Raw genomic sequence first — 25037 nt, 5'->3', positions numbered from 1 at the left:
CCCATTATGGCATTGTATAGTCATATCACCTTGTACTTTGATACGGGACAAAAAAATAAAAATAAAAATAATAATTAAAAAAAACAAATTATATTAGGAAAGCAGGAAGTGAACAAATGTAAGTTACTGTGCCGCCCCGTCCCTTAATAATGAAAAATGTAATTTAAAAAAATGGATTTGGTGTTCAGTTGTGTTGTCACTGACTAATGTTGAAATTTGTTTGATGACCTGAAAGATTTAAGTGTGCCAAAAAATGCAAAAATATAAGCAATCAGGAAGAAGGGGGGAGGGGCAAACACTTTTTAACACCACTCTAAGTTTGTTGTGGTATTGCCCAACCTAAATTGCAACAATTGCAATACGAAACAGTTATTGGCCCTTTCAATGTTGCACAACAGCCAACATATACAAATATATAGTATGCATGTAACATGTAATTTGACTCTTGCATATGCTTGTATTTCTCTCAATTTTGTTGCATTTACCTGGTTTCAGTTTCGAGTACAGTACAGATAAATGGTTAGGGGCTTGGGGGGGGGACGGGGGCATGACGGAAAATCATTGAGAAGCGCTGGTTTGTTCTCGGCTATAAAAGATCCTTTTCACGCTGCAAAGTGGCATTAAAGTCCAGAGTGCCTTTTTGTCTTTGTGTGGAAAAATCCATGGCGACCAAACAAGATTTCTCGCTCCTTTTCACACATTTTACAAGACTTGACTTTCTAAAGAAAAACAAGCTGATGATGTAATGATGTGTGTGTTTGTGTGTGTTTGTGTGTGTGTGTGTGTGATCATAGAATCTTTGTGTTGAGCATGAAAGCCTCAATTGCTGACATCGGATTTTTTGTTACCGCCTGGGCTCTTTGGCGTAAACACATGTGGGTTTGGAACTCCTCAAGAGAACAGCAGAGAACAAACCGAAATGTTTGTCACCGTCCTGTTTGGAGGTTAGAAATATTCTATTATTTATTTCACACTGAACCAAACTTTGCTTGACTGTTTTATTTGTAATGCGAGTCGTAACAAGTATGCCGTTTCTAATAACGACTTTTCTTGACAGAGAGCAGAATGGAAATGTTCAATATCAACTGCAAACTGATTCACTTTATCCACAATTTAAAAGAGCGTTGCGGTGTGGATATGAAAGGTATTTATCAACACTCTTGATGCCAGAGCCTGTGATCCCAAGGAAAAATAATGGATGATTTTCAAGAAAAATGTTATGAATATCTATTTGGTTAGTTGAAAATTAGTTATGAATGTTAAAGAAATCAAAACAGTCCACAGCCAAAATAATTAATGTGCAGTAGAGGAGCACCATCTTTTATAGTCATTACCTCATATCTCCACACAATAAGTTAGATATGGTAACAATAGAGCGTATGGAGTGATTTTTGGTGAGGTTGGTGATTTTTAATCACAAAATGCAGTTTTTAATTGAAAGTTTGTATGATTAACGCAGAAACAAAACCTAAACCTAAAAAAACATAACTAAACTGAGTATCAGTCTTGAAAGGTTATAAATCTATTTCCACTCCAGCAAACCACAGTGAGAGCCATTGTCCACAAATGGCAAAAACGTGGTGAGCCAAAAAAAAATTCACCAAGAGTGCACAACGACTCATCAAAGAGGTCACAAAAGACCCCACAACAACATCCAAAGAACTGCAGGTCTCACTCTCAGGTCTCAGAACGGCTTTGAGACGACAAGCAAATGGTGATAAATGAGCAACTGATATGCCTATAAAAATGAAATGATCAAATGTATAAGTACTCACATCTAGAGAAATATGAACAGATGGAATCTATTTTTATAAAGTCATGGAAAATTATTATATATTATTATTATTATTATTCATTTTCTACCGCTTATCTTCACGAGGGTCGCAAGGGTGCTGGAGCCTATCCCAGCTGTTTTTGGGCGAGAGGCGGGGTACAACCGCCTGCGGACAATTTGGAGTCAGCAATTAACCTAGCATGTTTTTGGATTGTGGGAGGAAACCGGAGTACCCGGAGAAAACCCATAAAACCCATGCATGGGAAGAACATGCAAACGCCACACAGAAATGGCAGAGGGTGCACAACTATTCGCTGTGCAGCCCCTATTATTATTATTATTATTATTATTATTATTATTTTATTATTATTGTATTATTATTTTATTATTATTATTATTTATTATTATTATTATTATTTTATTGCTATTATTTTTGTATTTTATATTATTAGTAATATTGTATTATATATATATTATTTTATTATTATATATATTATTTTATTATTATATATATTCTTATATATATTATAAACAATTATTAGACCACCCTTGTTTCTCAATTCATTGATATGTTTTAATACCTGGTACATCTAAAGCTCCAATTGTTTGGACAAATATAATGATAACAAAAATAGCTCATAACAGTTTCGTTTTGAAAGCTGATATGTAGCAACTTCCATGTTTTTCTTCATACCAAAATTATAACTAAATTACCCAAATCACTCAAGTTCTTACTATAAGTTCGAACTATAACTGTTGAGCAAATTGACTGGGCCATTAATGCTCTATGCTTCTCATGGTACAGTTTGTGTGGACCTCATGAACCACAACGGGACGGTGATGAACCTGGAGACCAAACGGTTCACTGTGGACATGGCCAGCAGTCTGCTAGCTGAGAGAGAGTACTACGTCCTCCTACAAGTCTGTCGTGAGTCCTTCCTGTCTACTCTTAAGACAAAATGACTAAATATGATTAGAAAAACTCTTGATTTACTTGAAAGAAGCACAGAGGACACAAAGGTTTTGTTCCTCAAGTAAAATGAATCTATTCTTCTTCAGGAAATGACGATGACGGAAGTCAAAAGTACATACCCCTCTTACAAAGTGTCAGTCAAAGCCATCAAGAATTGACAGGTATGTCATGAAAAGAATACTATTCAGTCATGTCCTTGAGGTATACAGTAGTATTATTGCATTCTGATGCAGAACTACTGAGGAAACTGTGCAACCCCGGCCAGGAGGGAGACAAGAAAGACAACGCTCCAAGGAGAGGACGCATAAACAGGAAGGGTCCTGCTAGCCACAAAGAGCAAGGCAGCAAAAATGTCTCGGAAGCATAAAGCACGAAAACAAAAACAAAGCATCTTGGTTTAGATCAGGGGTCTCAAACTCAATTTACTTGGGGGCCACTGGAGTTAGGGTCTGGGTGAGACTGGGTGAGACTCAGGTTTTCCAAAAAAAACCCCAAAAAAAACGCATTTATTAAAAACAGAAAAATGAATAAACTTTGTTTTGGTTTTGATTTTCTACAAAAAAGCTCTGATAAAACATTCCACTGTTCTCAAATATCTTAATTTTTTTTTTTGCAAAAAATAAGATGAAAAATAAATTAACAAATCAAGAATAAAGAAAATCAATCAGTAATAAATAAATATAATAAAAATAATAAAACGGCAAATAATAAAAACTTAAGAAACCACATATAGTTGGTGGGTAGACAAATTATTTTTTTCAGATTAAAATGAACAAAGCATTATTAGAGCCCTGTAGACATGACAAAACACGACTATAGTCACATTTATACTCTATTGCGCAACTGCAGGGTCTTGAGACACATGCTAACTCGCAAGCTAGAGAGCTAGCGACCTAAACGGTAGCCTTCAAGTTATTTCCTTTAAACTTAAATAGCCAAAAACTTACCACTTCCACACAAATAGGGAGGATAACTATACCATACCATACCATACAGCATCCATATCAAACTTGCGTGGGCCGCACTAACATTATACTTTCATACCAAGGCGGGGGCCTCAAACTAGTGTCCTGTGGGCCACATTTGGCCTGCGGGCCGCGTGTTTGAGACCCCTGGTTTAGATGCAGTATTTAAAGACAACCTGTATTTGTAATTTCTTGTTACAACACAGTGAAAAGTTGTGTTTAGCAAATATAATATTTATGTACATAACAGATGTACGATCAGATGTTAACAGTGCCATTGAAGGGATTTGAACATGAAGGGAACTAATGTAATATAAATGATGCAAGGAGATTTAAGGGTTTTTTTTTTGGTCAATTTTTTTCACCTATAATACTTTCATCACTTTAAGTCTGTACCAAGTTATTAATGATACAAATTAAATACACATACTACTGTTAAAGCCCACAACTCTGTTGTATCTTAATGTTTTCTCTTCAAGCAAGCGCTGAGATTTGGTGGACCTTGAACGCATCGTAGTTACTGTGAGACACTAATTACACAAAATATTTTGTCGCATTTGTTTTCTCCAAATTTGAGAAGACGGAAAAGGTTTTAGTTTAATGCACACCAGAATGTGATGTTGATAAAAAAGCATTTTGAGTTGCCCATCCTGTCCAAGTGTCGGTTAATAACCAACCTCAGCAAACATTGGTGAAGTCGAGGTACATCAGCATGATACAAAAACACTAAAGAAACTAAAAGTTCTGTGCAGGTTATTGTGTGTAGCTGCTCTATAGGAGTCCACAACTCAATGCAAAGGGCCGAAAAATGAGCACGATAGGTGCCCTTTAAATGTTCATTTATGTATTTCTGTGCATCTGATGCTATTGGAGCTAAACAAGGGAGGGGCTTGAGTTAGTTTTTAAGAGCATTTGAGGCTGTCCGTCCTTTCCAAGTCAAGTTAATAACCAACTTCAGCAAACACTGAGTGAGGACGAGGTGCGTCAGTATGACGTGGAAATACAGATGATAATCAGTGACGGGTGGACAAAAAAAAAAATCTTCTGCACGGAACCTGCAAAACCTGAAGGATCTGCTAAAATGTCTGCGTGCGAGTTTGAATCGGTTGAGAAAAGTCTGGACACTCACATCCCAGAAGCTGAACTGAAAGAGGTCAAACGCATCTTATATGGCAAGGATACAGAGTGAGTTTAAATAATTTGGTGTGTACTTTGATCAGTGTGCTTCAGGATGGCCCTTTGACCTGTTTTACTAGCCTGGACAGACTTGTTTTGCACAAAACAAACATGAAAACAATCAGATAGTATCTTAATGCTAATGATTATTAACATGAGTAACTGATCATTATTATAGCAATATGCATGCACTGTATACATGTTATAAAGGAAACACATGATCATACTATCTTCTTCAAAATGCTTTCAATGCCGAATGAAGTTATGGTAACTCATTTTAATGTATTTAATTTATCATTTCTAATTTTGCAATGTTTTCTGCATGTAAAACTACAATTATTCGCTATAAAATGTGGGGGAGGGAGGTTCGAATTCCCCTTTGAATTTTAATGATCAACATTTTGGACACAAGAAACTAATAGGTGACTCACCATATTGACTCATCTGACGTGCCTCGTCCTGGCTCTATTTCGGCTGTAGCGTTTTTGTGTCCTTGTTAAAACATCGCTCTTGTTGTAGTATTGTACTACTCCTCCTCGACTCCTGTACAGTATTCCATAATGCCGACCTAGAGCAGGGGTCTCAAACTCAATTTACTTGGGGGCCACTGGAGCTAGGGTCTGGGCGAGACTGGGCTGCATCAGGTTTTCCAAAAAACAAACATAAAAAACGCATTTATTAAAAACAGAAAAATGAAAAAAACTTTGCTTTGGTTCCGATTTTCTACAAGAAAAGCTCTGATAAAACATTCCACTGTTCTCAAATATCTTAATTTTTATTTTTCTACACAAAATAAGATGAAAAATAAATAAACAAATCAAGAATAAAGAAAATCAATCAATCAGTAATACATAAATAAATATTATAATAATAATCATAAAACGGCAAATAATAAAAACTTAAGAAACCACATATAGTTGGTGGGTAGACAAATTATTTTTTTCAGATTAAAATGAACAAAGCATTATTAGAGCCCTGTAGACATGACAAAACACGACTATAGTCACATTTATACTTTTTTTATTTACAACATATTGCGCAACTGCAGGGTCTTGAGACACATGCTAACTCGCTAACTAGCGAGCTAGCGACCTAAACGGTAGCCTTCAAGTTATTTCCTTTAAACTTAAATAGCCAAAAACTTACCACTTCCACACGGATAGGGAGGATAACTATTAACAGTTATTTAACCTTTAACATGAACATTAATCAAATGTAATAATTTTTTCTGGGTACATGATACCATACAGCATCCATATCAAACTTGCGCGGGCCGCACTAACATTAAACTTTCATATCAAGGCGGGGGCGTCAAACTAGTGTCCTGCGGGCCACATTTGGCCCGTGGGCCGCGTGTTTGAGACCCTTCGTCTAGTGCAAAACTGAATGCAGGGTTGTAGCTGTTGTAGCGGTAACAGGCTCATGTCTTCAACTCTCACATGAGTATACCACACCTTGTACTGGTAGCAGTACTAAATGCGCTAACAGAAGATACAACAGAGCAGCTATAGATTGCTCTAATACACCACAAGGACACAGAACCATACTTCATACGCTCTAAAAAAAAGTTTGCAATTGCAATTGCTTTAATATTTTCTGCATACAGGAAGTTGGACCTACCATCAAGTGCTGTTGAGGCTGCACGTGAAGGTGACTTTGAGCTGAAGGGCTACAGCTTTGAAGCGACACATGAGCAACTGCGGTTGCCAAGAAGGATCCGAGTGGGACTCATCCAGAACAGCATTGTTCTGCCAACAGATGCACCGATTCTGGACCAGGTTAGAGAGAAGATTGGAGAGAACTTCAGTGAAATACAATTTCTGCTTGAAACACACTGTCCGTCTCCTTACAGGTCAATGCTCTGCATAGCAGGGTTGGGGAAATTGTCCAAGTTGCAGCCATGTGCGGTGTGAACATTGTCTGCTTTCAGGAAACATGGAGTGAGTGCAGATTTTGATTTGGAAAACAAAATATGTTAGACTGACTTGCTTGTCTCTGTACACAGCCATGCCGTTTGCTTTCTGCACGAGGGAGAAAGAACCGTGGACGGAATTTGCGGAGTCTGCTGAAAATGGAAATACTACACGATTCTGCCAAGAGGTGACCAAACAGACATCTCACATATAATACATATATCTAATCAATCAGTTGGAGTTGGGCTGGACTCCTTTATTCCATCTAAATCTTAATTGTTCCAAACACTAAGTTATTTGTTTATTTTGGACAACTGTTTCTCATCAAACACAAATAAAACAGACAAGCTGCAAACAGGCCCTAAAATCCAGTATCAGTGACCCCTGACCTATTGTTCTTCTGAATTTTCTTTGTTTATTTACAACATATTGCGCAACTGCAGGGTCTTGAGACACATGCTAACTCGCAAACTAGAGAGCTCGCGACCTAAACGGTAGCCTTCAAGTTATTTCCTTTAAACTTAAATAGACAAAAACCACTACCACTTCCACACGGATAGGGAGGATAACTATTAACAGTTATTTAACCTTTAACATGAACATTAATCAAACGTAATAATTTTTTCTGGGTACATGATACCATACAGCATCCACATCAAACTTGCGCGGGCCGCACTAACATTAAACTTTCATATCAAGACAGGGGTCTCAAACTAGTGGGGCCGCGTGTTTGAGACCCCTGTGTTAAGAGCTACAGTTTGTGTTTTGGTGTTATGTTTTGCCATTTTTAGTGTAGCCATACAGCAAAATGTTTGCAAAAAATGTTTGCAAAATGAAGATTGAAACCGATTCTTCTAATTCTTCACTAAATGGAGAACAGGAAACAGGAAGATAGCGAACAGAGATGAATCAGGGTGCATTGAATGAAAAACTAATTATCTGGCATCTTGCAGAACATGACATTTGGAGATATTTAGTCTTTGTCACTATCTGGTGGAGTAAAGGTGTAACTACAAATTTCAAAGGTATTTTCTGTCATAATCATAAGCCAATACCACTCTACAACTTGCACCCCCCTTGAAGTAGTCCCCCTGAGGAAGTCTATTAGTCACTCTAATAAGTGCTATGATGCATATTAACATTGTGATGATCTCATTCAGCTTGCCAAAAAATACAACATGGTCGTTATTTCTCCAATTCTGGAGCGGGACGACATGCGTGACACGGTGTGGAACACAGCAGTGGTGATATCAAACTCCGGAAATGTACTGGGAAAGACCAGGAAGCACCACATTCCCAGAATTGGAGACTTTAACGAGGTCAGGACGTACAGTCTGTTAGATTTTGTGATTCATTTCAGACATGTAAAAAATGTCTTTGCTCTCAGTCAACATATTACATGGAAGGTGACACGGGTCATCCGGTGTACCAGACGCAATTTGGAAAGATAGCTGTCAACATCTGCTACGGGCGCCATCACCCTCTTAACTGGTTCATGTTCAGTATGAACGGGGCTGAGATCATCTTTAACCCTTCGGCGACTGTTGGAGGTCTCAGGTAGGCACCAATGTATATCTTTACTTTTTTTTTAAAAGCAATAAGATAATTACAAATCCATAAGCACAAATCCATCAGATGCTAGACAAACCAGCCACACCCAAGCCTCATATTAAAAGCTAAACAAAGGAGGGGCTTGAACCCCCTCAGCAGACCCGACACAGACCCCAGTGTGGAGGACCCCCACTGAGGAAACACTGGAGTTAAAAGCTAAAGACTAAAAGCATAAAACAGGACTAAAAAGATAAAAACATAAGAAAAGTTTAAAAATATTAGTTAAAAGCCTGATTAAAAAGGTGTGTCTTTAATCTTTCTTTAAAAAGATTTAGAGCCCTGTAGATGAAACAACACCCCTACAGTCAACTTTATACTAGTATTATCCAAAATAGTACACATAATAACAGAAAATAAACCAGACATAAATAATACTCATGCTCATGTGTGTTGCTGTAAATGTGTTCCGGTGCTTGAGGAGTTGAGTTGGGGGCAGACAGGAAGTGGCGTCAGGGGTTCAGAGTTGAATTTCAAATTGGTAGTAGCCCGTGTTAGACATTTTTGTGCCAGTTGTGAGTCATTAAAAGTGTTTCGGTGATCATTTCTTATGCTTTTGTGTCTCACTGTCTTTGAATGCATCTTGTGAATGCCTTAATTTCACCATTTATATGCTATATGCAAAATAATACTTACTAATAATCTGCCATATTCAACCAGAAAACAGCATGATTTTTTAATAAATATATTTCTTTAACCTAACTTTATTTTCAAGGGAATTTTTCTCATTTTCAAGTACATCTTTATGCTAGTAATGGTATGTTTTTTTTCTGCAGTGAGCCCATGTGGCCTATAGAGGCCAGGAATGCAGCCATCGCTAACCATTGTTTTACCTGTGCAATCAATCGAGTCGGGACGGTAAGTCACATATTGACAAGGTTTTTTACCCATGATGAGAGAAAAAAAAAATCATTACTAAGGTCATGCAACAAACTTGCAATACATTACTGTTACTTGCTATTATTTGTTAATTTGAATGTTTATTTGAATAAACTTGAATCAATAATAAACATCCCTTTGTTTCATGCAGGAGCATTTTAAAAACGAGTTTACATCTGGTGATGGAAAAAAAGGTAGGACATTAAGAGCTTTTGTAAGATTTGAGCAATACTTGTGTGATTGAATGTATTACTTAGAATACTAAAACACCTTCCAGAGTTAACTTATATATAAGAGTATACAGTAAAGTCTCGTTATATCGATATCGGTTATAACGAATTACTACTTATTACGATACTATTTTCATTTCCCGGCAAATTTCTAGTCTTTTATGATATAATTAGTTCCGTTAGTACGATACCCGGTTATTATGATAATCCAGTTACTACGATGCCCTTTTCATCTCCCGCCAGCCAATTTGGTCTGCTTATATCGATACAAAAGCAGCTTAAATACATGCCTGTATAGAATCTAAACACACGAGAGAAACCACAAACGCAGTTGGTTCTTCTGTCGCAGGCATGTGTTTGGCCAGCTATGTGGGGCGGGTTGAGCATGACCTGTGAACCAGGAAGTGCGGGAATCGGTGTGTGTGCTGTGCTCTGGTGGTGGAAGTGTGAAAAATAAAGTTGACGGGAAGCAGCGGTTCGCCGTGTTCTTTTTTGGTATTGAAATCCTTAAGCTGATTTAAGCATTGTTCTATACTATAGAACAATGTCGAGTGCATTATTGCCCACTTTTAATGCAGTTCGGCGCAGGATCGGATATATCGACAGTCCGGTTATATTGATATTTTTTCAGACTCCCGACAATATCGATATAACTTTACTGTATATTGAAGCAGGCGAAATTATCAAGTTCATTTGCATTTATTGTGTGATTAATAACTTTATTATAATCCCAGCCATAGTGCCTACTGTACAATTAAAAAATATTTCTTAAATATGACAATATATTGCAGTGTTTTAATTGAATTTCTATGACGGTAAACTCTTTTGCACGCTGTACTGTATGCGATTGGTTCTGTCTGCAGTTGCCAAGACTGTATGACTGACAAAAGGGCTCACTCCGTTCACGCCGTTGTTCTATGAAACAATGCAACCAAAGTGTTGAAACCAAAACAGAGTGAAATCTCTTTCCTGTCTGTTTTTAGGCAGGAGTCAAGGAAAACAGACATGCATGCACATGGCAATATATTGAAGCAGGCAAAATTTGCATTTATTGTGTGATTAATAACTTTATTATAATCCCAGCCATAGTGCCTACTGTACAATTAAAAAATATTTCTTAAATATGACAATATATTGCAGTTTTTTTATTGAATTTCTATGACTCTTTTGCACGCTGTACTGTATGTGATTGGTTCTGTCTGCAGTTGCCAAGACTGTATGACTGACAAAAGGGCTCACTCCGTTCACGCCGTTGTTCTATGAAACAATGCAACCAAAGTGTTGAAACCAAAACGGAGTGAAATCTCTCTGTTTTTAGGCAGGAGTCAAGGAAAACAGACATGCATGCACATGGCAATATATTGAAGCAGGCAAAATTTGCATTTATTGTGTGATTAATAACTTTATTATAATCCCAGGCATAGTGCCTACAAAAAATCTTGCGACATAAGACCTTGTGACACCCCTACCCTGTAGTGCTATTTGAAACGAGGGTGGTGGTCTTCTACTGTTAAGATGTCGAATGTGACAGTCTTGTTGTTTGCCTGTTTTTTTATTGTATTTTATGCTTATTATTTTGGTTGCAACTAATGACTATTTTCTTAGTCGTTGAATCATGTATGATGCATGTAATTTGAGAAATTTGTATCTAATGTAAGTTATATTTAAAATGCTTTATTTCCGTGCGTTCCGTTTCTGAAATGGAACTCTACTTGAGTCTTTAACGAGAACCGGTTCGCAGTATTCTAAGCTAACAAGTAGAAATCAAATGTCAATCAAACCTTTACATACACTTCATGTTAATATCATTTTTTGTTTACTTTGTGCTAGTACAGTTATTTTGCACTACCTCAAATTCAATTATTGTCATCAAATATGCTACCACTGCTATATCAGATTTGACTAACATTTATGCGCTACCGGTGATGTTTTGCTAGTAACTAACCACAATGTCATCGTGCATTGTTGTCTGCAGCTCACCATGACTGTGGACACTTCTATGGATCCAGCTATGTGGCAGCTCCTGATGGCAGCCGCACCCCAGGACTCTCTCGGACCCGTGACGGACTGTTGGTGGTAGAACTGGACCTCAACCTGAACCGTCAAATCAGTGACAAATGGACTTTTAAGGTAAAGAAATTATAAACAGATTACTATTTATTCCTACTTGAATCCATAAAGTCCTAGACCCATTTCCAGTGTTTCCCATATATTCATTTATTTGTGGCGGCCCACCATAACAATTTTTTAAATATTTGTTTGCTTACATCCGTCATATTTTTTCATTGTACGTTTCTTAAAATTAATATAAAAATCTCATCTTGTCAACCTGTCACGTGAATTGAGTGTCTCGTAACACTCCATAAATGATAATAAAAGAATCAACATACATTTATGTTACTGTTCCCAAAGACACAATGTGTCAGCGAGATCAACTCCTTCCTCTTCGCCACTACCTTCCTGTTTTGTGTTGAGTTATTTCTTGAAATAATTACTCATGTTTTTGGGAACAGTCACATCTTCAACAAAGGTAAAGGTTCATTTATCCCTTTAAATCATCATTTATCTGCATTGTAATTATTTTCTGTATGTAAAACGTGAAAAGTGTGTTATGTTTTGACATCTTTTGGCTTGCTGGAGCGGATATTTCTTATGGGTAGAATTCATTTGGATAGCGTCGGTTTCGTTTACATTCTGACATTCTGGAACAAATTAATGACGCTAACTAATGTTACACTGTACTTTGAATGAATTCAAAACAACTCGATTGTATTGGAGGACATATTAGCATTTGTGATATACAGCACGTCCGGTTTTTTTCATAGCAATTAGCAATAGCTAAATTAGCAATAGCTAAAAGCCCGACAGCACGTTTAAGTGAAGTCATTCAAGATATATAATAATAGCAGTTGAGATGCAATATTTGACGCGCTGTTAAACCCGTTAACATTGTGAAATGGCTTTAAAATTAGCTTTAATAAGAAATAAATAAGATTTGGGGAAATTAGCTAGCTTACCTGCTATTTTGGGGAAGACATGAATGTCACGTGACATAACAAGGTTCAAAAGCCTCAGAGGTAAAAAAAAAAAAAAAAACCAAACAACAAAAAAACAAGTATGATTTGAAATGTTTTGTAATATAATGTACTGTATATTGTCTTTTTGTGTGTAGATGACCGGACGCTACTCTGAGTATGCAGAGGAACTCACCAAAGCTGTGAGACATGACTACAAGCCCAATATAATGAAGGAATAGCCCAAATCTCCTGTGGGAACGATAAATAAACCTCCACAGTATGAAACACTTTTTTTTTATTATTGTTATATGCTGTTAATGAGGTTGCAAATGGTTTTATAGCATGAAACAATACAACTTGTGTGAAATCTTTTGATTTATAACATTGTATGATTACATGGTGAAACGTCTAGTGCAAGAACTCAATGTCGGAATGACAAAAATAAGAACATGTGAGGATGTGATACATTGAACAAAACAAAAAAAAAATGTAGGCACACTTTTGTCTGACCTTTGTTCTGCCCTGGATTTTTCCATGACAACAGACACTTGTATTAAAAAAAAAAAAAAAAGTGAAATAAACAGATGCGTTCATGATCAAGCATGTTCTTTTGGCAGTGTTTCCTTTGGAAGAATTCATTGACGCCAGTTTCCCTTTTTTGGGGATCAACAAAGTGTTATCTTTGATTGGCTCATTGGAACACTTCATTAGTTACACTTGCACAATCTAATCATGAGAAGTGCTGCATCGGATAATGTCGCCTATTCGAAGACAAGCACAATGCTCAGTTTATTTGATTTTTTTACCCTCTCGTGTAGACACAATACTGGAAAACAAGAACGCAGTGCAGTTGTAAAATACACACACCATAATAAACATATTGCTAGTTTCGCAAAACTGAGCATTATTATCTTTGCACAGGTAGATTTGAATTACCTGAGACTTTCAAAGCTCCACTAGTTCCCCTTATTGTGAACAAGTGACACAAAGTGACTTTTTAAAAAGTAGTGCTGAAGCTGGTCACGTGACCTCTAACATAAATGACTTGAATACAATGAGTACTGTCATCGTAAAAACCTGAATTAAGTGTACGTTACTTCCTGAAAACTCCTATTCTAAAAGGTCATAATTCATCTATTGTTACTTCCTCTTAATCCTCTTAAGGTTACGAAACATTCAACAATTTAAAAAGTCGTCTCAAAACAACACAACACAATCGAAAACAATTCAGCTTATTGAGTTAAAACCTGAACAGGCTGAGTGGTGTTGTTTTGTATGAAGGGGAACAATAAAGTCTTTTCATGTGAGCTGTCGGGACTCCAAAGCACCGATGAGGATGGCCAAACGGTCTCTGGACCAAATGAAAGAAGTTCACTTTTTAATGTTCATAATGCAAGTGACCTTCATACACTGTCAATCAGCTCTCCTTGAAGATGAACAGGATGTCTTCATCTGTACCGTAGCTCCGTCGAGCCTCCTCAAAGTTACTGACGGTCGTGCAGCACACACCTGAATTGACACACATAATACCTTGTCAGAGAAATTTTATGAAAAACATTTTTTCCCTCCATTTATTAGCAGGGGTCTCAAACATGCGGCCCGTGGGCCAAATGTGGCGCGCAGGACACTACGTTGAGGCCCCCGCCTTGATATGAAAGTTTAATGTTAGTGCGGCCTGCGCAAGTTTTGATATGGATGCTGTATGGTATCATGTACCCAGAAAAAATTATTACGTTTGATTAATGTTCATGTTAAAGGTTAAATAATTGTTAATAGTTATCCTCCCTATCTGTGTGGAAGTGGTAAGTTTTTGGCTATTTAAGTTTAAAGGAAATAACTTGAAGGCTACTGTTTAGGTCGCTAGCGCTCTAGTTTGCGAGTTAGCATGTGTCACAAGACCCTGCAGTTGCGCAATATGTTGTAAATAAAAAAAATATATAAATGTGACTATAGTCGTGTTTTGTCATGTCTACAGGGCTCTAATAATGCTTTGTTCATTTTAATCTGAAAAAAATAATTTGTCTACCCACCAATTATATGTGGTTTATTAAGTTTTTATTATTTGGCGTTTTATTATTATTATTATATTTATTTATTACTGATTGATTGATTTTCTTTATTCTTGATTTATTTATTTTTCATCTTATTTTGTGCAGAAAAATAAAAATTAAGATATTTGAGAACAGTGGAATGTTTTATCAGAGCTTTTATTGTAGAAAATCGGAACCAAAGCACTGAAAAAGTTGGTATATTTTTCTGTTTTTATTAAATGAGTGTGTTTTTCTTTTTTTGGAAAACCTCATGCGGCCCAGCCTTGCCCAGACCGTAGCTCCAGTGGCCCCCATGTAAATTGAGTTTGAGACCCCTGTATTAGGGGGTCTAAGGAGTAATCTACAACATTGATGTATCGATTTCTATTCCTATGATCCAACTACATCAAATTACATTAAGCAAGTTCCCACTCCGGGTAACATATATTCATATAACATCATTTGAAGGGTAGTCAATCGATTGCATCAATACTAGGAAATAAAGTTTTGGATGTTATAAGAATGTGTGGATATTATGATGCTATCCAAGGTCTAAAAAAAAAATAATAATAATAATCGTGGGATACAATTACTCACGGTCAGAATATGCAGGGTTGTTGTACAAAATGCAGCCAGTGGTCCTGTTGAAGCCCCGCACCACCACAAAATGACCCTGATACTCTGGTTTCCTGCAGAAACACTTCTGGCCCACAGGGAGGAAGCAGCAGTATTTGACCGGTGCAGAGCAGAGTTCACATGTCAAGATGACAGCATTGATGAGCACGATGGCAACATGACGCTGTTCCAGGTGGGATTCAATTTCCTGAATTGTCACAGAGCTGCGGTGAGATAAGCACAGTTCCAGTGAATCGGCGATTCACCAAAATCATCCACATGAATCGCTATGAACAATATCACCCACCATTTCTTCACCAGTACACCTTTGTTCTCTGCTTTAAGGAAAAGCTCATTGACTCGGTCTTCTTCCATATCAAAATGCTTCTTATAAAATGACTGCAAACAGGATAAAATACAAAAATATGAAAAACTTGTTAGTATGAACTTCCATCTTTTTTTCCCCCAATTTTGCTGTTCTTCTTAAATAATCTTTAGGCGTTTTCCCGTTGTAATATTATGACTTAGTTTTTACAACTTTATTAGAATTTTTTAAATCATGTAATCAAATAATTAGTTACGAAAACATTTTCCCACATATCACACTTAATAATTTTGACTTTTTTAAAATTTTGTAAATGTTCTTCTCATGACTTAAGCGGTATAGAAAATGGATGGATGGACTTTACTTCAATAATATTTTGACTTTATTCTCATAACATTATAATTTTTTACACAACCTAGAAACCAGGGAACGGCCAAAAGAAACAAACAAAGACTTTTCCAAAAATTACAACTTTATTAGTTGTTTTGTTCCTCATATTCCGACTTTAAACTAATACTAATAATTTATTTTTTCTTTAATATTTAAACCCTATGCTACTAAAACATTATTTGTCGTTATAATATTCCATTACTCTCAAAAATGTTATTTTTGTTCTTATTCATGTACATTTATTGCTGATTTTTCAATTTTTGCTAGTTTTTATTAGGTTTTCTTGTTAAATTATAGAATATTTTTAGATGTGCAGCAGGTCGTAAATAGTAATATTTTGTTCATTTGTGCAATTAATAGTTAGATTAATCATTCAAGATGCTTTTTAACAGATCAATGTGTGGAAAGGCTCATTAAAAAAAAAACACTGAATGCAAACGTTAAGCTCAATATCAATCGCATTTGCAAGGTTTAGACCAGGGGTCTCAAACACGCGGTCCGCGGGCCAAATGTGGCCCGCAGAACACTAGTTTGAGACCCCCGCCTTGATATGAAAGTTTAATGTTAGTGCGGCCCGCGCAAGTTTGATATGGATGCTGTATGGTATCATGTACCCAGAAAAAATTACTACGTTTGATTAATGTTCATGTTAAAGGTTAAATAACTGTTAATAGTTATCCTCCCTATCCGTGTGGAAGTGGTAAGTTTTTGGCTATTTAAGTTTAAAAGGAAATAACTTGAAGGCTACCGTTTAGGTTGCTAGGTCTCTAGTTTGCGAGTTAGCATGTGTCGCAAGACCCTGCAGTTGCGCAATATGTTGTAAATAAAAAGAGTATAAATGTGACTATAGTCGTGTTTTGTCATGTCTACAGGGCTCTAATAATGCTTTGTTCATTTTAATCTGAAAAATATAATTTGTCTACCCACCACCTTAAGTTTTTATTATTTACCGTTTTATTATTATTATAATATTTATTTATTTATTACTCCTGTGGCCCCCAAGTAAATTGAGTTTGAGACCCCTGGTTTAGACTAAAATACAAGGCTACAAAAGACAGTAAATTAGGAGAATCAGACCATCATTTGTGCAAACGTACCTGATTCCTAAAGCCCTTATCAACACCCAGAGTCTGTGTGTAGAAGCAATGTTTGATTCCTAGGTGGCACATGAGGTAGGCCAGGTCAATAGTCCACACACTCTCTGTCATCCTCAGCTCCCAGCATGCCCGCTGAAACTCCTCATCGCTGATGGGGTGGAGATACCTTACAAAGGGATGTCACAGGTTCAGTTACACTCCTTTTTCTACTCATTAATAGCTTACAGGTATGGTATACATGTTTATTATATACTGTAGAATAGTTTCACGCATATTCTAACTTACTTGAGGACCATTCTGGAGCAGGCTAGACCACAGTCCCAGTGGTAAAGCTGCCGAACGACAGGTACATCCAGCAGGACGGCATCATCTGGAGAGAACATACACACGGAATGGTAACGTTGTGGAATTAATTGATGGCATTGTGGTGCTAGTGTGGCTAACAAAGCACGTACATTACGTTTAATTGTTGACATCAGCTGGCGTCACTCACCTGTCATTCTGCTGTATTCTCTCTTGGTGGAAAATCCGCCTCCTAGCTAACTCAGCTGAAAATGTATAGTCTTAGCTACAGCATTTACAGCAATTAAGTCGGGTTTCCTTATCGAGAGAACCGCAAGTTTAACGTCACACGCTTCCTAAAATTATGTTGAAATTATGTTAGCAGATTCTCTATTGTTTATTCTTAAACACTTCGACGAGGACGAAACGGTGTTACACACGTTCAAAAACTCAACAAAAACAAGTTGCCTTAATTCAGCGTCTCTTCCGGTTCGCCATAGCTTTTCTTCTTCGGTCAAGTTTACCGGGGTGACGCATACAACAATATCCAAGGCGCCACCTAGCGGATGTAAGTGTACATTGCCTGTTAGCCTTGTGGAATTGGATGGAGAATTAATGTTGAGGTTTTTATTTTTTTTATATAGTTACAATACAAGTAAACTATTAAAAATATAATACATAAATATACATATAAAAGCTCCTCATCGTTGTACGTTGTACTCCTTTTTCTACTCATTAAAAACTTGCAGGTATGGTATACGTAACTACTTATTATACTGTGTAACCGTTCAAGTTCCGTCTTTATTTCAGACATGATGAAAGATTTTTGACAAAATCAGTAATACCTCTCCCAATGAAACAACTGTAATGGAGATATTTATTGTTATTACGCAGTAACAGGAATTACCATACATTTTGCATGAACAATAGACAGAATAAGGAATGTCATAGTGGTAACAGTGACATATGTGTGTTTTGTACTATAGTTATGCAGGGTTTTATGGAATGGAAAAAAATCTATACAAATATAATTTTTCCACACAAAAAGTTAAGTATGGTATCCCGTTTTCACACAAATCTAATGAAATATTTTTGGTATGTATCAAATGTTTTCCATACATTATACTTGTACACTTAAGACTGTATATAGTATACTTGTATATACACACACACAAAAAAAGAAGGTTTTCATTGTCAGTTATCCATTGGACAAAGTTGGAAAAATGACATGATCCTCAGTCGTGTGCAATATGAAGGCATCTACAATACTGTACATTACAGTGAAATAAGTCCACAGTGATAAAAACCTAGTTACAGAAGAGCTGGGACACAAATGTACAATATGAAAAGAGATTATTTTCTGTGCTGTATAGTTACCAGTTTATGGAAAGTCTTTGTAATGCTACCGTGCAATGAATCATGAAGGCTGAAGACAGAAATCTACATTTTTGGCATCACGCCTGTCAGCGTCTTAACATTTATATCACAGAACCAGCTGTTCCTGCTAAACTGCAGGGGTGCCAAACCCCCCCCCCCCCCACACACACACCGAGGGCCACATACATAAAAAACTATTCAGTGTACAGCAACAAAGCAAATTAGTGTAATATCTACTAAGATAGCTAATCAGTAATTCATTTATTTTATTTTACTGTATGCAAGGGGGCCCAAAACCCCCAAAACAAAGCATGGACCGACAGCAGAGTACTTAAATTTTTTTTTTTTACATTTATACTAGTTGTAACCCAAGCTGAAACACTATTTCAACTTATTTTCAAATAAAAAAATGTTCAGCATTCACAGCCGCGCAAATTCACAGGTTTTTGGTCAAAAACATTATGTATTTTCCCCCCAAAAATAGGTTGTTTAATCCAGAAAAACACATCTCATTCTCACGCAATAATACATACAATAAAAATGTACCACTGTTCAAAAGTCCATAATTTTTACATTCACTTATAATGTTTGCAATCAAGGATTCGCACTGGAACTGGAAGTTCATATATGAGTGTAAATTGTTACTGGAAGTACTACAGGTAAACATTGTGGATTATGTAGACTTAGAGAATGTCTGCTTGTGACGGTGCTGCCAATTTCATCTGTTTATGGATCATATCCAATTATTATTCATGAGTACTGAGTACCTATACAGTGTGTGAGGCATATACCAGGCTCATACCTGGATTTAATAATTAGGGGAGCGACCTACATGTAAAAATAGATGTTTTTATTTCCTCGTATTTTTTCTTCATCTGCTGGTGTTCTCGTAAAGTAGCACCAACAAAAAACGGGCATCTACTGTACTTAATTTATCACACCACGCCAGTACAGTGATATGACAATAAGCTACATGGTAAATACCTAGTACAGTTATCCCTCATTTATCACGGTTAATCTGGGATTAATAAAATAGTACAAACCTAAATGTGAGTATTTTCTACTGTGCAATGTTGTACAGTAGGGTGCATCAAAAAACACAATTATTGAATTTTTATATAACCTAGGATGGTTTTTTTTGGAATGTGGGAGGAAGCCGGAGTACCCGAAGAAAACCCACACATGCACGGGGAGAACATGCAAACTCCACACAGAGATGCCCGAGCAGGGAATTGAACCCGAGTCTCCTAGCTGGGAGACCTGGCAAAACAGCAACAGCAACAGAGTCAACTATAATGAGTAATATGAATGGAAAGATGACTGTAGGGGTGTTATTTCATGTCTAGAGGGCTCTATAAATATTCATTTTCGACCGCTTTTCCTCACAAGGGTCGCAGGGGTGCTGGAGCCTATCCCAGTTGTCCCGAGTACCCGGAGAAAACCCACGCATGCACGGGGAGAACATGCAAACTCCACACAGAGATGGCCGAGGGTGGAATCGAACCCTGGTCCTCTTAGCTGTGAGGTCTGCCGCCCAAGTCTATCATTTCCTATTTTGAAATTTTTAAATTCTGAAATACTGTACATACGATAGTGGAAATAATTATTTGACACTCTGTTGAATTTGTCATTGTGGACCGCCATAGATACATTTGCCACTTACTTTTTTTTCCATTTTGGATTTGGCGCTCTGTACTGACTGTCTCACAAACACATTATAACGGGACTGTCTGTGTATCCTGACAGTACAGCTCCGTACAGTAGATGGCATCATAACTCTGCTCCGCCGTGCCGCCAGCCAAATTGATATTATGAAATTAAAATTTCGCATTCAAATTTGATGCACCCTATTATACAGTATATTTCATTGACGACATTTACTACAATGGTGTTGCTTCACGTCCAGTTTTTCCAATTTAGTCCAATTTTGCGGTCAATCTTACCTGGGCAATGTTACAGTAATTTTTTTTTCCACCGTGTAGTCTCTCTCATCCTTTCGTTCATTTAGACACTCTCATCCGGACAGTGTCTCAAATTGTACCTGAAGTCTGTCTCATAATTGTTAGACTGACTGATAAATGGTCCGCCGTTGTCATTCTCTTCAGGCACGCCGTCATGCAAATTGCCTTCGTTTGCGTTGTCAAAGCTGTTCTTGCCATGGATCTGCTTGAGGTGCTTGCGGAGAACGGGCTTATGCGCGAACATCATGTCGCAGTAGTTACAGCGGTGAGGCTTGTCTCCGCTGTGCAGGTTTAAGTGGTCGAGTAAAGAGCACTTCTGCGTGAAGGTCTTCCCGCAGATCTTACACTGGAAGGGTTTGATGCCCGCGTGGACCCGCATGTGGCGGTGAAGGTTCCCCTTTTGCGTGAAGGTCTTTCCGCACAAGAGGCACATGAAGAGCTTGTGCATCTTGAGGTGGTTGGCGTACTTCTCCAGCTGCCGGAAGACGCGGCTGCACTTGGGACACTGGTGGTACCACTGGAGGGGTTTGTCGTAGTTCTTCTGTTTTTCAGCAGGGTTGGACGGAGACGGAGGGCGGAAGGGGTACCCCGGCATGCTCGGGGGTGCCATCATTTCACTCCCACGGCTGTCAACGGTGGAATTGATGAGGGAGTGTTGCGGCTCGGGTGAGTGAAGGGCAGCCGGAGAGCTTGTCGGGAAGGTGGACTCCACAGACTCCACCTTCACTATGCTGATGTCACTCTCTTCCACTTCCTGAACGGGATGCAAATCCGACGTGTGAGGAGGAGACTTGGGTTGTATAATGACATCATCGTCATCCTCGTCATCATCAGTACTGATGTCCTCCACTTGCTCCACCCTCTCTAGATCCTGGACAGTCTTCACCTGGAAGTGCTCCTGTTCTCTCAATGCCTGGGAGCACAAACGTTCCTCTCTGTTGGCTCTTTTCATCTCAACGTCGACTTCCATCTTGGGTGGCGGCTGCGGCTTGATGAATTTGTTTAAGGCTTGAGTACACTGCTCGACAATGTGGCCCATTTGGAGGAAGCTGGCCACCGTCAGGTAGTTGACCAGCTCTAATTCAGGAAACTCCAGTTGGCCCGTGTAGCAGGACAGCAGCAGCTGTTGGCCAACCTTTGCCTCCTGGATCATGGAGATCTGGACTTCGTTGGAGTCCTGCTGAAGGATGAACTGGTCTCGGAGGAAAGATGAACCGGCGGCAAACACGACCTTGTGACCAGGGACTTTAAGCTGGTTGATGCGCACAGTCACATCACAGAAGCGGCGCTGGTGCCGAAGCAGGTCCATTTTCTGCAGCATGGAGTCCCCGTATGTAGCAAAGTGGAACTGCAGGATTACCTGATTCTGGGCCATAGTGAACTACGGACCACAGACAATGCACCTGTAGAAGAAAGAAGTATGAAGTCTATCATTTCATTCATTCATTCATTTTCTACTGCTTTTTCCTCACGAGGGTCGCGGGGGTGCTGGAGCCTATCCCAGCTGTCTTCGGGCGAGAGGCGGGGTACACCCTGGACTGGTGGCCAGCCAATCACAGGGCACATATAGACAAACAACCATTCACACTCACATTCATACCTATAGACAATTTGGAGTCACCAATTAACCTAGCATGTTTTTTTTTGGAATGTGGGAGGAAACCGGAGTACCCGGAGAAAACCCACGCATGTACAAGGAGAACATGCAAATTCCACATAAAGATGGCCGAGCGGGGAATCGAACCCGGGTCTCCGAGCTGTGAGACCTGGCAAAACAGCAACAGAGTCAACTATAATGGGTAATATGAATGGAAAGATGACTATAGGGGTGTTATTTCATGTCTAGAGGGCTCTATAAATATTAATTCATTTTCGACTGCTTTTCCTCATGAGGGTCGCGGGGGTGCTGGAGCCTATCCCAGCTGTCCAGAGTACCCGGAGAAAACCCACGCATGCATGGGGAGAACATGCAAACTCCACACAGAGCGGGGAATCGAACCCGGGTCTCCGAGCTGTGAGACCTGGCAAAACAGCAACAGAGTCAACTATAATGGGTAATATGAATGGAAAGATGACTATAGGGGTGTTATTTCATGTCTAGAGGGCTCTATAAATATTAATTCATTTTCGACCGCTTTTCCTCATGAGGGTCGCGGGCGTGCTGGAGCCTATCCCAGCTGTCCAGAGTACCCGTAGAAAACCCACGCATGCACGGGGAGAACATGCAAACTCCACACAGAGATGGCCGAGGGTGGAATCGAACCCTGGTCCTCCTAGGAGTGAGGTCTGCGCGCTAACCACTCGACCGCCATGCCGCCCAAGTCTATCATTTCCAATATTTTAGTATTTTAATTCTGAAATACTGAATTTGTCATTGTGGACCGCCATAGATACATTTGGCACCATTTTGGATTTGGCGTTCTGTACTGACAAGAACTCGCAAACTCATTATAACGGGACTGTCTGTGTATCCTGACAGTACAGCTCTACAGTAGCTCCTTAACACACCTCATACGGACATACCGGACCACAAATATAAGAGATCTGTTTATCAATACAGTCAGATAGTAAACAAACATTGACATGTATTATTTTTAATTAATGAGGCACTTTGGGGCACCAAAACATAGGCTCTTTCTTTAGAAGGTATATATAATATACAGTGTGTTGCATATTTTTTATGACAAAAACCAAAAGCTGTATTTCACTCATCTTTTTTGAAAACGCATATCTTACAGTGGTGTAATCCCAGAGGGAAACACTGTAGGAGGCATATTTTAACAAAAACAGAATCCCAAACCAAAAATCTGCATATGTGTACGTATGTGTAAGAAGGGATTTTTGGTCCCAATCTTGAAAGTTTTTCGAAGCTGTCCCTTGGCAATTTAAAGTTAATGCTCCCTCCACTGATTTTCTTTTGGATTAATATACGGACACTTTGTCTTGGTTACCATGGTTCCACCTATATTGAGATCGTTAACAGGCTGAACATTGAACCCTCACCTTTGTTAGTCACCCTTAGGCAAGGGAAATTCAGTGGTCTGTTTTTCTTGACACGATTAATACTGTATGTGTACATACAATAACATGTATGCTTGGGTCAGAATTCTTGCTGGACAGTTTAGCATCTAATACTTTTAATCAAATACAAATGTATTAACCTTGTCTGTTTGATAATTATTACCCCCATTGCATACTTTTAATTAATGATCTCATGTGCATGGGCAAGAATCAACATCAAGAGAACCATCTTCTGGGTGGAAACTCCCAAAATAGATATAACAGATTAGACAGCTCACCGCAGATAGATTGCAGTCCTGTAGAATACGCTTCAGTGTTTTCCCATAATAACTAACTAATGCATCTTACATCAGTTCAATTTGTATGACTCCAAATCAGGTACCTGTTATATGATCAAATGAGAAGGGGTAACCAAATTCCAGTAACAACTGAACCAGCTATTAGTCCATCAATAAAACGACTATAGTCACGACTAAACCTCTGCCCTTCTTATGTCAACGTAACGGAAGCTTTCAGTTTTAACCGTTAAGTGCATCGAATAATGTCCATACTTACACTGACCATTTACAGTGCGTACTTTGGCACTCAAAACGCTAAAGATAAATGCGTGAATGTAATACCATTTGCGACCATCAAACAATAATTCACGTTCATAGGTTATTATATCAATTGAAGATGAATTGAATATTAAAGAATGTGGCTCTTCAACAAAGCTAACCGTCCACCGTAACCATTTGCGGATGCTACGTGCTAACAATGAAAGGGCTGCCTTGTGATGCTAGCTGTAGCACATTTAACATTGGGTTAGCATAGCAAAGATGTGTGTAGCTAACTAGCTAGCTGCTATTGTATTTTATTGTTTGCTTGACTGACGAAGAGACACTTACCACTCTTTTTTTATCGTATTTAAAACGATGTAAGACGCCGTCTTTAGTGGCTTATCCTCCACGGTCCGTCTGTCCTTTTAGCGATATATTTTCTTAAGACGTAATAAGAGTACACTGCCTCCCGCTGCATTGGAGTAGGCGACTTACTGTAAAATGGATTCATTACTACATTGTTACACAGTATCTTATAACCTTAATACACATTATAGACTGTTCTTAATGTGTAATTGGGATAAATATTGACGTAAATAGGAATATAAATGATATTATATTCAGTTTTAATTCCTAATTGGGGTTGGACGGAACCATCAAAATATCGTATCGATCGAAGCATAGCACAGTACCAGTATCGGACCGATACCATAGCGTGATGAGATCGTTATTTTTCAGTTTTCTCTCTCTTTTTTTTAAAAAAAATATCTGTGTTGTTCAAATTGTTACACTGATAGTATTTTTATATTTATATATTGTTAAATTATTCACAATTTTTTTTTGAATTAAGTTGTCTGGTTGGTAT

General features: G+C 38.2%; 4 protein-coding genes across 7 annotated transcripts; 2 read left to right on the top strand and 2 right to left on the bottom strand.

The window, feature by feature from the left end:
• The first annotated feature begins 777 nt into the window (after positions 1-777).
• On the top strand, positions 778-4536 carry c8h22orf15 (chromosome 8 C22orf15 homolog). Of its 2 annotated transcripts, XM_058071658.2 has the most exons (5): positions 779-944; positions 1058-1144; positions 2580-2702; positions 2834-2908; positions 2981-4535. In XM_058071658.2, the coding sequence occupies exons 1-5, from the start codon at positions 920-922 to the stop codon at positions 3112-3114; spliced, it is 444 nt and encodes a 147-aa protein (XP_057927641.2). In that variant the 5' UTR covers positions 779-919; the 3' UTR covers positions 3115-4535. The 2 variants fall into 2 exon arrangements, with proteins under 2 accessions (XP_057927642.2, XP_057927641.2); XM_058071659.2 differs by lacking the exon at positions 1058-1144 and having other exon boundaries at positions 778-944; positions 2981-4536.
• A 196-nt stretch (positions 4537-4732) lies between these two features.
• Positions 4733-13432, top strand: upb1 (ureidopropionase, beta). Its single transcript, XM_058071649.2, has 10 exons — positions 4733-4897; positions 6495-6666; positions 6741-6828; positions 6894-6988; positions 7962-8120; positions 8189-8358; positions 9186-9267; positions 9440-9482; positions 11494-11648; positions 12691-13432. The coding sequence occupies exons 1-10, from the start codon at positions 4794-4796 to the stop codon at positions 12772-12774; spliced, it is 1152 nt and encodes a 383-aa protein (XP_057927632.2). The 5' UTR covers positions 4733-4793; the 3' UTR covers positions 12775-13432.
• gucd1 (guanylyl cyclase domain containing 1) lies at positions 12692-17804 on the bottom strand. The gene is made up of 6 exons (XM_058071657.2): positions 17486-17804; positions 17278-17362; positions 16993-17158; positions 15488-15579; positions 15163-15404; positions 12692-14044 (listed from the first exon to the last, which is right to left on the bottom strand). Exons 1-6 carry the CDS (start codon positions 17490-17492, stop codon positions 13953-13955), a joined length of 684 nt encoding a protein of 227 aa, XP_057927640.1. The 5' UTR covers positions 17493-17804; the 3' UTR covers positions 12692-13952.
• Positions 17805-20202: 2398 nt separating this feature from the next.
• zbtb26 (zinc finger and BTB domain containing 26) lies at positions 20203-24782 on the bottom strand. Of its 3 annotated transcripts, none has more exons than XM_058071646.2 (2): positions 24521-24695; positions 20203-22015 (listed from the first exon to the last, which is right to left on the bottom strand). In XM_058071646.2, the coding sequence occupies exon 2, from the start codon at positions 21985-21987 to the stop codon at positions 20656-20658; it is 1332 nt and encodes a 443-aa protein (XP_057927629.2). In that variant the 5' UTR covers positions 21988-22015; positions 24521-24695; the 3' UTR covers positions 20203-20655. The 3 variants fall into 3 exon arrangements, 2 of the variants coding, with proteins under 2 accessions (XP_057927629.2, XP_078645321.1); XM_078789195.1 differs by lacking the exon at positions 24521-24695 and adding an exon at positions 23912-23988; XR_013627099.1 differs by lacking the exon at positions 20203-22015 and adding an exon at positions 22345-22633 and having other exon boundaries at positions 24521-24782.
• Positions 24783-25037: the final 255 nt, after the last annotated feature.

The sequence above is a fragment of the Doryrhamphus excisus genome, linkage group LG3 (assembly GCF_037039965.1).
Source record: "Doryrhamphus excisus strain RoL-2023G ecotype Guam linkage group LG3, RoL_Dexc_Guam_v1.1, whole genome shotgun sequence".
Classification (NCBI taxonomy): Eukaryota; Metazoa; Chordata; class Actinopteri; order Syngnathiformes; family Syngnathidae; genus Doryrhamphus; species Doryrhamphus excisus.
This window is presented reverse-complemented; position numbering and strand designations above follow the sequence as displayed.